Source organism: Limulus polyphemus, unplaced genomic scaffold (genome assembly GCF_000517525.1).
Source record: "Limulus polyphemus unplaced genomic scaffold, Limulus_polyphemus-2.1.2 Scaffold3169, whole genome shotgun sequence".
NCBI lineage: Eukaryota > Metazoa > Arthropoda > Merostomata > Xiphosura > Limulidae > Limulus > Limulus polyphemus.
This window is the reverse complement of record NW_013668779.1, coordinates 49,596-62,032: the sequence shown is the minus strand read 5'-3', so window position 1 is coordinate 62,032 and position 12,437 is coordinate 49,596. Positions and strand designations below refer to the sequence as shown.

Genomic DNA, 12,437 nt, shown 5'->3' with positions numbered 1-12,437 from the left:
CTACCGTACCGGTACGTATATATAATTAAGTAAACGGGAACGGACGACGTTTCGTTCGTACGTACTACTACGTACTACTACTACCGTACTATATATATATATATATATATATATATAAAGTAAACGGAGACTGTTCTTTGTCGATACTATGACCTCTATCCCGGTACTATATATATATATATATATATATGGCTGTAAATTTTTATTATCGATGTATTAATCCAATTGTTATGTTTTACTTTCTTAAGACAGTTTTAACAAACATAAAATGAGGAAATTAACAAGTGAGTTACCATCAGATTTGTTGATAAGTTGACAAGGGTTAGGTTTAAACTTACAACTGTTACCTTTCATAGCTTCAGGTTTCAGTACTTTAAGCGTAATGTAAGAGCAAAGCTTGAATGTATGTCATATTTTCAATAATAAGAAATTGGATTACCACGTCGTGGTCATAGGGCTTCAGTGTATTCTTGTATTCGTGGAATATGTTATCAATGAATCTGTGCCAGTTGTAGAAGATTGGGTCACGGAGGGAAGTGGAAGTGTCACTCATCACCCCTGGTTCCTCCTATTGGAAATCAACAAAACTTTCTTTCAGTTCACTAGGTATAACTAAGTCTATTTCACATTTGACTGATTTACAGTTTATGAGATTCCTTTTATAAAATGAGTTTTTTTTTTCAAAACATATTTTAAATAAAACAATTAATACAAATGAAGATCATTCCTTAATTCGGCTTCACTGAACAATGACATCTGGAAAACAATAATATATGAAACAAATAAATATTCACCAAACAATGACATCTGAAAAACAGTAATATTTGGAACAGATCGGTTTTTACCAAACAATGACATCTAAAAAACAGTAATATTTGGAACAAATCGATTTTTTTTTTGCAGAATTAATTAATTAAATGACAGTTATTCTATTCAGGAAATATACAGCTCAGTTAAAGCGTTCTTATATTTAGCTGTCGTTGTTCGGCCACGTTTGCAAACCAAACCTTATTTGTCGATCTTATCTATGAACATGACAAACACATAAAAACCAAACAAACAGATTAAAGAGAGAGAGAGAGAAAAGATCATATCTCACATGGAATCTGCCATCAGGGTCATGGATACGAGCCATAGTCACATGGCCCCAGTTGTGTAGGTTTCCATAGTATTCATGGTTAACGGATTCGTAACTGGATTCAACTAAAGCACCCAAAATATCAGTTCCGTGAAGTTCGTCCAGTGTCTTGTGGCTGCCGTCTTCGCTGATGACATATCCCAAATGAATGGAGTCCAAAATTCTTTCCCGCATGCGCACCATTTCTGAAATCTCGATATCACCCAGATCTCTAAGTTTCAAACCATCCGGACGAGGAGAGTAATATTTTCCGCTAGCAACATGAGTCAGATGAGGAGCATATCCGGCCAGTGGCTCGTCGAAGTTGTTGAATGGCAACATACGATGCATACCGTTGGAAAGCCGCTCACAGTCATACCTAGAATTTAGACCTTAACACATTAGTAATCCCTTTTAAATCTCGTCAGACGAGATATTGGAATTTACATTACTTTAGTATAACCCGAAAAAAGTAATAGTCGTATGCCATAAAGTTTATTGATATATTAATTACTAACCTAATAATTAAATTAACAAGCTAATAGCATTTTGTTGTGTAACTTGGATTCCTGGTTCGATAAAGGAAACTTATAATCATATAATAAGATATGTAAGCTGACTCTTGTCAATGATGGTTTAGAATCCCCTTTTACTTTGACTGCTATATAGGTGGATAAAATAATTAGTTAGTTTGTTTGTTATTAAGCAGAAAGCCACACAGTGGGTTACCTGTGCTGTGCCCAGAACTGCTATCAAAACCCGGTTTTTAGCGTTATGAGTATTCAGACTTACCGCTGAGCTACTGGGAGTTAAAATAATTAGTAACGGGCCGACATTAAAACATTAATTTCCAGAATCCAGCACTGTTTTTGAAATTGGGGTGGGACGATGGGTCAAATTAAACCCTTTATCATAGTTCTGTTTTTCAAATTATATAGAAGAATATATAGCATTTTAAAAATAACACGAACAAAAATGCCTAGATTAAAAAAAAAGTCTGAACGATTTTTATGTGTTAGTTAGGTTGTGAGAAACAGCCTTTCCATACTGGACTTATGTCAAGTTTGAATTAAAAATTCTAATTTAGTTGAGAGGAATAAACTAATAAAATTTTGTTTGTTTGTAATTAAGCACAAAGCTACACAATTGGCTATCTGTGCTCTGCCCACCACGGGTATCAAAACCCGGATTCTAGACATACCGCTATGCCACTGGAAGCCAACCAATAAACTAAACACATAAAATAAAAAAAAAACACTTCAACCTAACAGAGGCGATCTGTGTACCTGGCACACATCTGTTGGTGCATGTAATAAAACAGTTCTCCTTTTCTGTCTTTCTTTTTGCCAAAGTATTTCGGGTTCCATGTTGATGGGTAAACCAGATGCCAGTGCCAATGGTGAGCGTTAATGCCTACATCTTCACGGTAGTAGGCTAAACGATATTCAGGGTCCAGAATATTTCCAGTATCTTGCACATCCACTAGAATTGGAGACTATAAAGAAACGTAACTTATTTTATATTTTTCCTTTTTTAAGCAGAAAGTTAAGACATCACATTGACCGTGTTTCTAGTTTGAAAACATAGTTTCAGTAGTTTGGTCTTAGCTTCTGGACTATAGTAAAAACATAATAATTTCTATGTTAATTCCAATGTAAGGGAAATTCTGTAACAATTAACTACGTTATTTGTCACTGAAAACATGTAATTTTTTTCTTTGGTGTCATCTAACAGTTTGCTTAACTAGTGTTAACTACACATGTAGATATAATTTTTTAACTAATTTACTCTTTTTCTTCATCTCTTCTATTTTCACTTTCTATAAACATTTACTAACTAAAGTTTTGATAAATGAAATAACTTATACAGTTTAAACCAACCTCGTCAAATTCTGGTCGCACATGAGCCTTCTTAAAGGCCTCGTTGATAGCTGCAGATGGGATGAACTTATCAGGGAAGATTTCTTGAACTGGGGGAACGTACAGGCCCTTGCAGTCGTCACGGTGAAGCACAGCAACTTCAGCAGCGAAGGCAAACAGGCCTTCGTTCACGAAGGTACGAGCTTCCTTCGCTATCTCGATAAAATCATTAAAATCTCCAGCCTCTGTGTCAAGTAACAATAAAGAGGATTATATAAAAACGAAGTTATTACTAGTAGTATCTGGAAAACAATTTCCATTATTTTTTAGGATTTCTTCATTCATATTCGAAATGTTAACAAAACGGTTTAAAATTTTTTGAGATCTACAAAATGTATTTATATACTAAAAATTGTGGTATATTGTTCGAGTAACAGACTCATATTCAAAATAACAGGAATAATTTCGAATTGTTTGTTACTCCTTTAAATTTATACATCTCAAGGGATCGGTAGATAGAATGCTTACAAAAGCATTTTTGTGATATAAGTAAAACGAAAACCTAAACTTAACCTACCCCAGAAGACCTCATACAGGTGGCGTGCTTCCTCCAAGTGGTCGGGATGGAAGCAGGAGAAGATAGCACCAGGCTGAAGTTTACCAACGTTCTTCAGCCTATCGCTATGTTTATGTTTGTCGCCATTCCCAATTACGGTAGCTGAGCTGAGCTGCTCGAACAAGTGGCACACACGGATTTGTTTGTCGTGCAAGGTCATGACTGTTTGACAAAGTCTTCTTCTGCACCAACGACACTGGAGGATGGTGTTTAATTGCAGCACCTTATCTGAAATCCTTGAAAACTTCTGGCATTTATATACGAACTCTCCGGCCGAATCTCCTTACCCATGTCTTCTGGGAACTGTTTTGTTACTTTCTGTTTTTAGTTCGAAGTAAGACCGCGTTCTCTAGTACAAAATATTGTGGTACCGCCTTCTAATTATCCACTACTAGACAAAAGAAAAACGTTCTATATACAGTCTTCCGTTTCTGAAACCACGTGACCCTTACTTCGTATTCGGTCTAGGCTAGTTTCATAGAAAAAAACACCAAAGGAGATTTGTTTGTTATTACGCCCAAAGCACTATCGAAGCCCAATTTTTAACGCTGTAAACCTTAAGATGGGGAGCTAGTTTACATAATTTGTAAATGACTTAAATAAGATTAATAGTAATTACAATCCACCTGCTTAATCTTGTTCACGCCATAACAGTCGTTGTTCATGAATATTGATGTATATAAAATACCAAGACTAATACTATGTTTTTCGTATCCCAACCACCCGCATAAGCTCTGGTATCAAGCGAAAGGCCTCGTCGGTATTGAATATGGCAGATATAGTGTGGTACACATATTATAACATATTATTCTTTGCTTTCATTCATAGATTCTTAGAATACAAAAAGTACTCTATAAAATTTTAATACCATCTGGAGAAAAAATATGATTCAGTAACTTAAATCCCAAGATTTCACGGAATATTTTGAAACAAAATAATTTTTCTGGTGTCAATTAAACATTGTTTAAGAAGTGAAAAAAGTTATTTTAAGAGTCTTAAAGGTATTTTTCACGAAAAACGTTATCACACTTAAAACTTCATTTTTTCACCACTAGTTTTGCGTATGGATCTACTTCAGATTGTGTAGTAGAGAGAGGTTTCACTGTTTAGAAGCTCTAAACATTTAACATTGCGCTGCACGTGACGTGATACAATCTACATTCAGTAAGGTAATGTGTAAATTCAACGAGTTTGTTTTCAGTGGTGTGAAGTGATTTTATCTGTTTGAAATGTGTTGATTTTTTTCTTCTTTTTTTTTAGGGTCTGGCATGACCTAATGGTTAGGGTGCGCGACTCGCAATCTGCGGGTCACCGGTTCGAATCTCATCACTGAAATCACTCGTCTTTTCAGCCGTGAGGACGTTATAATGCAAAGGCCAATCCCACTATTTGATTAGAGTAGCTAACAGTTGGTGGTAGGTAGTCAATTATTCCTAAATTAGTGGCGGCTACCGCAGATAGCCCTCGAATAGCTTTGCGCAAAATTCAAGAAATAAACGATCGCCCTTGTTTAATGACCAGTGAATGAGCATTACTTGCTCAGGTGACATAAGTGGTCAGTTGCCTAATCTTTGTAAAGGGTGATTTATCAATCTGAAAATCTGGGATGTAATAAAACTTTTAACAATTTTACAGAAATATAACTACAGGCAAGAGAAAGCAGCTAACGGTAAATTGTAACGAATTCAAAAATCCAAACCAATTCTCCCCTTTTTCTGTGATTAGCGCCCTACACTGCTCACTAACCAATAATCATGATTATGATAAAATAATCTAATTCCCAGGCACATACAGATTGAGGATTCAGAACATTTCTTATTACCAAAAATTAGTGAATAAACAAAAAAATTGTTTGTAGGTAAGCACAAAGCTGCACAATAGGCTATCTGTGCTCTGCCCACCATGGATATCGAAACCCAGTTTCTAGCGTTTTAAGTCCACAGACATGCCGCTGTGCCACTAGGGGTCATATAAACAAACAAATAAATATAATATATAAAATAAAAATTACGTTAATAGATACCCGAAAAGTTGGAGTACAATTAAATCACGACGATTAAAGTTAAAAAACAATTTTACAATATTTAGTTCATGTAGAGTTTCGCCATGTCCTTCTGTGAGCTTTCTGTTAAAATAGGTTCATTGAATTGCTTTATAAAGTAAAGTACATCACTCGTAGAAATAAATGAGCTTTCCATTGCATTTTGACCACAAGTCCAGATAAGGGCAACGACATAAACACATTTCTTATATAAAGCGGATTTTGAAATAGCATAAAAAATATCTCGATAGCTAGTTTTAAAATGATAATACTAACTCAGTTAATTAAATGCATGGATCTTTAACCTTGAGAATATTTTCACAATTTATACCTTTGTTAACGAGTCTGAGTACTGTGTGCTTTATGAGGCTCTAGAGCACTCAATTAAGGTCTTGAGTTTAATAATTATAATCTGTGAAGGGCTGGAGGTGGCCAGGTGATTAACGTGTTCGTCTGCAGATAATATAGTCCAAGATTCATGTCACGATGTCACTAAATACACTCACACTTTCATTTCGTTATAAGAGTGACAGTCAACCCGTTTGTGTGAATATCTATATCTATCACGGTTATTCGAACCGTTTGTCGGTTAAAGCCGGACAGAGCTTTTGTTACTGGCTGCCTTTCCGCTAGTTATATTTTAACCTTAGATGTTATGATCTGGCCTTTTAGCCCATGTTTAGCATAAGGCGTTGTTCAAGTTGAAAATACTAAATAGTTATTCAGTGACAATGGGAGCTTATGAGAGGCTTGCAACAACATAAAATGGACACGAGTGTGAAAGGGGGAAAGAGTTCATATTCTGCTATATATGTTAAACGGGTAATAAATGAATCAACTTTACATGTTAGACCTGTGCTTAAATTAGCCCAATGAAGCAATAAATGATTAAAAGTATATATTCGCTGTGTTCAGTCATAATGATACATGGTCAAAAGTACGTAACTATATATATATTAATGATTTAAGAGTAACGAACAACAATGAAGTACGCAACTATATATATATTAATGATTTAAGAGTAACGAACAACACTGAAGTACGTAACTATATATACATTAATGATTTAAGAGTAACGAACAACACTGAAGTATGTAACTATATATATATTAATGATTTAAGAGTAACGAACAACACTGAAGTATGTAACTATAGATATATTAATGATGTAAGAGTAACGAACAACACTGAAGTATGTAACTATAGATATATTAATGATGTAAGAGTAACGAACAACACTGAAGTATGTAACTATAGATATATTAATGATTTAAGAGTAACGAACAACAATGAAGTATGTAACTATATATACATTAATGATGTAAGAGTAACGAACAACACTGAAGTATGTAACTATATATACATTAATGATGTAAGAGTAACGAACAACACTGAAGTATGTAACTATATATACATTAATGATGTAAGAGTAACGAACAACACTGAAGTATGTAGATATATATTAATGATATATGAGTAACGAACAAAGAAGTGTGTAACTATATATTAAATATGTAAAAGTAACGTTGGTACCCTTGGAAGACAGGATTTTCCATCTTAATCTGATGAACACTGAATAGCAAATTTAACAACAGAAAATGACGTCATAACCTATACTAGTTAACTTGTTTGGAACCAACTTCTTTAACATATCATTGATAATCATATTATAATTACAGAATCACTTGAAGATCAAAACAGGGTATTCAATTTTGATATCTCAAATACTTTATCCCTCTCATGTTTCATAACCAGGGAAAGATATATCAATCTGTTGAAATATATCCATTCTATAAACTAAATCACTCAGAACATGTTTTCCTCATAATATTCCTGGTTATGTACCGATTTTATTTCTTTATTTGTGAGATGTAGGTAGAGCTTATCGTTTTTTTTTCCTTCTTTAAATGTGTATATATAGGTATATACATTTCATAAATGCATACTTGTATACAGCACGGAAAGATAAATACGTATAAGTTAAATCAAATTGTGGTAATTCTTCATATCATTACTGTTACTATAATACAATTTATTTAAAATACAGTTTTAGGAAAAGGTGTCTAACTTAGGAATATATATTACGTAGTAGTGTACATGTTTTCTTCACGCGAATAACTTTCTTAGAAGTGTTTCCTGTTGAAGATCTATTTATGAATAGAGTATAAAACTGGAAGCTGAATCTATAGAGTTCGTTTATAGAGAGTCAACAACCGCTTGTTTAGATTTCACTGGTCTTTTCTGTCCGGAATAGTGAGGCATATCAACAACGATTCATATCGCAGGCATGAGTTTCTAAACATTCTGGTTTTTGAAAAATATACAGATATAGTTGAGTTTAATCTGTTTTGTAAATGGAGGCTAGCCTATTTGTTTGTTAACGTGAATATAATGTAAAACATAAGTAAGTTAGAAAATTAAACCTTCTCCCGATTACAAAATACACATTTGGCGCTGTCCTCAAAACTGTTGATGTAAAAAACCTTTATTGGGTGTACTTCACAAACAGTGGGTTTAAAGTATTAAAAGCATTGCTAAAAACACACCTCCAAGTTGTGCCTAAATACAATACATAATGCTTAAGAATTGTAACGATAATGTATATAGAAAATAAGTAAACATCTATAATCTGTCTATAAAATCTGGTTACATTCCTAGTTTCATGGAAATTAGGTATCATAACAATGACACCCAAACCCAATAAAAATAGCTATTAATTAAAAGTTACTTGAAACCATCTAGCTATCATTCATCGTGGGACCCATCTAACAACTAATTAACACTTAGCTACTGAGTTCAAACAATATAGCTATCATTCAACAGTGAGACACTTGTAGTTGCTAATTAACACTTAGATACTGATTTGAAATAATCTAACTATCATCCAACAGTGAGACAATCTAAATACTAATTTATACTTATAGACTGACTGGAAACCATCTAGCTATTATTCACAGCGCCAAATGTCTAACAACTATTTAATAGTGATTTGAAACCATCTCGCTGTCACGGATAATTGGAACACGTCTAACAATTATATAATACATAGATACTGACCTGAAACCATTTAGTTATTATTCAATTGTGAGGCACTTGAAGTCACTAATTAAAAGTTAGTTGCAACCATCTAGCTATTATTCATAGTGGGATACATCTAACAATTAGTTAATACTTAATACTGAGTTGAGACAACCTACTTATGATTCAACAGTGAGAAATTTCTAGTTAAAATTAACACTTAGATGCTGACTTGAAACCATCTCGCTACCATTAAATAGTGAGGCACTTTTCCATAATAATTAACATATACTGGCTTGAAATAATGTAGTCATCATTGACAGTGGGATACGTCTAAGAACTAAATGACGCTAAGATACTGACATGAAACCATGTAGCTGTCATTGAACAGAGGGACACGTCTAACAACTAATTAACACTTAGATGCTGAGTTGATACCACTAGCTATCATTCAAAAGTGAGACACTTCTACCTACAAATTAACAATTACTTGAAACCATTTAACTATCATTCCCAGTGAGGAAATTTTAGCTAGTTATTTACACTTAGATATTGCTCTAAAACCATCTAGCTATCACTCAATATTGAGATACTTCTAACTACTAACTAACACTTAGATACTTCTAGGTATCATTCACAGTGGGACAAGTCTAATAACTAATTAATACTTAGATACATAATTGAAACTATCTAACTATCATTCTACAGTGGGAGACACCTAACAACTAGTTAATTACATGAAACAATCTAGTTATCATTTGAGTGTGAGACATGTCTTAAAAACTAACACTTAGATACTGACTTTAAAACCATCTAGCTGTCATTCAACAGTGAGACACGCAGTGGTATAATTAACACATAGATACTAACTTGAAGCCATCGAGCTATCATTAACAATGGGACATGACTAACAACTAATTTATACTTATATACTGACACGAAACCATTCAGTTATCATTTACTGTAGGACACGTTTAACACCTAATTAATATTTAGATACTGACCTGAAACCATTTAGCTATCATTCAATAGTGAGGCACTTGAAGCTACTAGTTAAAAATTAGTTGAAACTATCTGGGTATCCTGAGCAGTATGACACGTCTAACAACTAATTATCACTTAGATATTGACATGAAACCATATAACTTATCAGTGACAGTGGAATCTTTCTAACAACCAATTAATACTTAATTACTTACTTGAAATAATCTAGGTATAATTCAACAGTGAAAATGTCTAACAACTAATTATCACTTAGATATTGACATGAAACTATATAACTTATCAGTGACAGTGGAATCTTTCTAACAACCAATTAATACTTAATTACTTACTTGAAATAATCTAGGTATAATTCAACAGTGAAAATGTCTAGCTACTAATCAGCACTTGGGTATCGACTTGTACCCATCTTACTGTCATTCAAAAGTGAGACACTTGTAGCTAATAATTAACACTTAGGTGTTGACTTTACATCATGTAACTAAAATTCACAGTTGCAAATGTCTAACAACTATTTAATATTTAGATACTGCTTTAAATGAAACTATCTAGCTATCACTGATCTGTGTGACACATCTAATAAATTATTATCAATTACACACTGACTTGAAACCACCTAGTTATCACTGAACAGTAAAGCACATATAGCTACTAATTTAGACTTAGACATTGACTTGAAACCATCTAGTTATCATTCATAGTGGGACACGATAAACAACTAATCAATACTTATATAATAACTTCAAACAATCTAGCTACCATTCAACAGCGAGGCATTCTAGCTACTAATTAACACTTACATACTGACTTGAAACCACCTAGTTATCACTGAACAGTAAAGCACATATAGCTACTAATTTAGACTTAGACATTGACTTGAAACCATCTAGTTATCATTCATAGTGGGACACGATAAACAACTAATCAATACTTATATAATAACTTCAAACAATCTAGCTACCATTCAACAGCGAGGCATTCTAGCTACTAATTAACACTTACATACTGACTTGAAACCACATAGTTATCATTCACATTGGAAAATTTTTAATAACTATTTAATATTTAGATACTGATAACTTTCAAGCTATCATTCAAAGTGGGACACGTCGAACAACTAATAATTAGATACCGATTTAAAGTAATCTAGCCATCATTCACAGTGGGATATGTCTAACAAGTAAGTGACACTAAGATACTGACATGAAACCATGTAACTATCATTGAACAGCGGGACACGTGTAACAAACTAATTAACACTTAGATACTGACATGAAACCATATAATTCACAGTAGGAAACGTCTAACAGGAAATTAACACTTAAATACTGATTTGAAACTAGTTAGCTATCATTCACAGTGTGATACGTCTAAGAAAATTCAACTTTGTGGCAGGAATTCAGGTTTAATATATTTCAAGCCTCAAAAGTAATTTTGATGCCTGAAAGGAAACCCGAGGTGGTCAGAACCGTTTTTTTTCTCTTCATCCCACGCGAGATAAAATGTTAATACCTCTGGGATTTGGAGACTAGTTTCTGGGCTAACGTTGAGTGAAGCGCGAACTTTAGGGAAAGTGAAGGCGTGGAGGGTGCCGACCCAAGCCGAGAGAGAGAAAGCCGTAAAGAAGTCGTTCAGATGTCGGAGCAGGAGCACGTGTATTTGTTGACCCACGTGATCGGAAATGGGAGGTAGAGATGAAAGCGCCTGACACGGAAAAATGTGATGCGTCTAACAAGTAATTAACACTCATATAATGACATGAAACCATTCAGCTGTCATTGAACAGTGAGCCACTTCTAATTACTAATTAACACGTAGATACTGACTTGAAACCATCCATCTTTAATCACAGTGGGAAATGTTTATTAACTATTTAACACTTAGATACTAACATGAAACCATCTAGCTATCATTCACATTTGAGGCACGTCTGACAATTAATTAACAGTTAGATATTGACTTGAAACAATCTCGTGATCATTCAACAGTGGGACACATCTAACAACTAAATGCTTGTTTGTTTGTTTTTAATTATGCGCAAAGCTACACAAGGGCTATCTGTGCTCTGCCCACCACGGGTATCGAAACCCGGTTTCTAGCGTTGTAAGTCCGCAGACATACCGCTGTGCCACTGGAGGGCAACAACTAAATGAAAATAAGATACGGACATGAAACCATGTAGCTACCACCGAATAGTGGGACACGAGTAACAATTAATTAACACTTAGATACTGACTTGAAACCATCTAGCCATCTTTCAATAGTGACGTACTTTTAGCTGTTAACTAACAGTTAGATACTCACTTGAAACTATCTAGGTATCATTCAACAGTGAGGTACTTCAAACTATTAATTACACTTAAGCACTGGCGTGGAATCGTCTAACTATCACTCAGTCTCCGTACTTAGCTACTAATAATATTTATGCACTGACATGGATTCATCTATCTATCATGGAAAGGGAAACACCTGTAACTCTTGTAAGACTTAGATACTGAAAATAAACCATCTGAATATCATTGGATAGTTAGACACTTTTAGCTATTAATTAAACATGTCACTATCTTTACATACACATTTGCACAAATGCATACAAAATCCACAAAAGAGGAAATGCTGAAGATCGTTATGAAAACAAACGAAAAGTCTTTGGAACATAATTTTACACATGGTATGTACAAAACATAAAATATTAAAAAGAACAATTTCAAAATAAAAAAAAATATTATTATAGAAATGAAAAGTTATACGATGAGAGAAAAAGAAAATAAACCTTATACATAT

The 12,437-nt window shown here is 33.8% G+C and overlaps 1 protein-coding gene across 1 annotated transcript in view; it reads right to left on the bottom strand.

Moving 5' to 3' along the window:
• The window catches only part of LOC106468801 (hemocyanin II), a 6,306-nt gene extending 2,505 nt beyond the window's left edge, over nucleotides 1-3,801 (bottom strand). Inside the window, 5 exon segments of the mRNA NM_001314143.1 lie at nucleotides 440-568; nucleotides 1,100-1,496; nucleotides 2,404-2,612; nucleotides 2,998-3,221; nucleotides 3,554-3,801. Coding sequence (NP_001301072.1) covers nucleotides 440-568; nucleotides 1,100-1,496; nucleotides 2,404-2,612; nucleotides 2,998-3,221; nucleotides 3,554-3,752 — 1,158 coding nt within the window. The 5' untranslated portion in view covers nucleotides 3,753-3,801.
• Nucleotides 3,802-12,437: the final 8,636 nt, after the last annotated feature.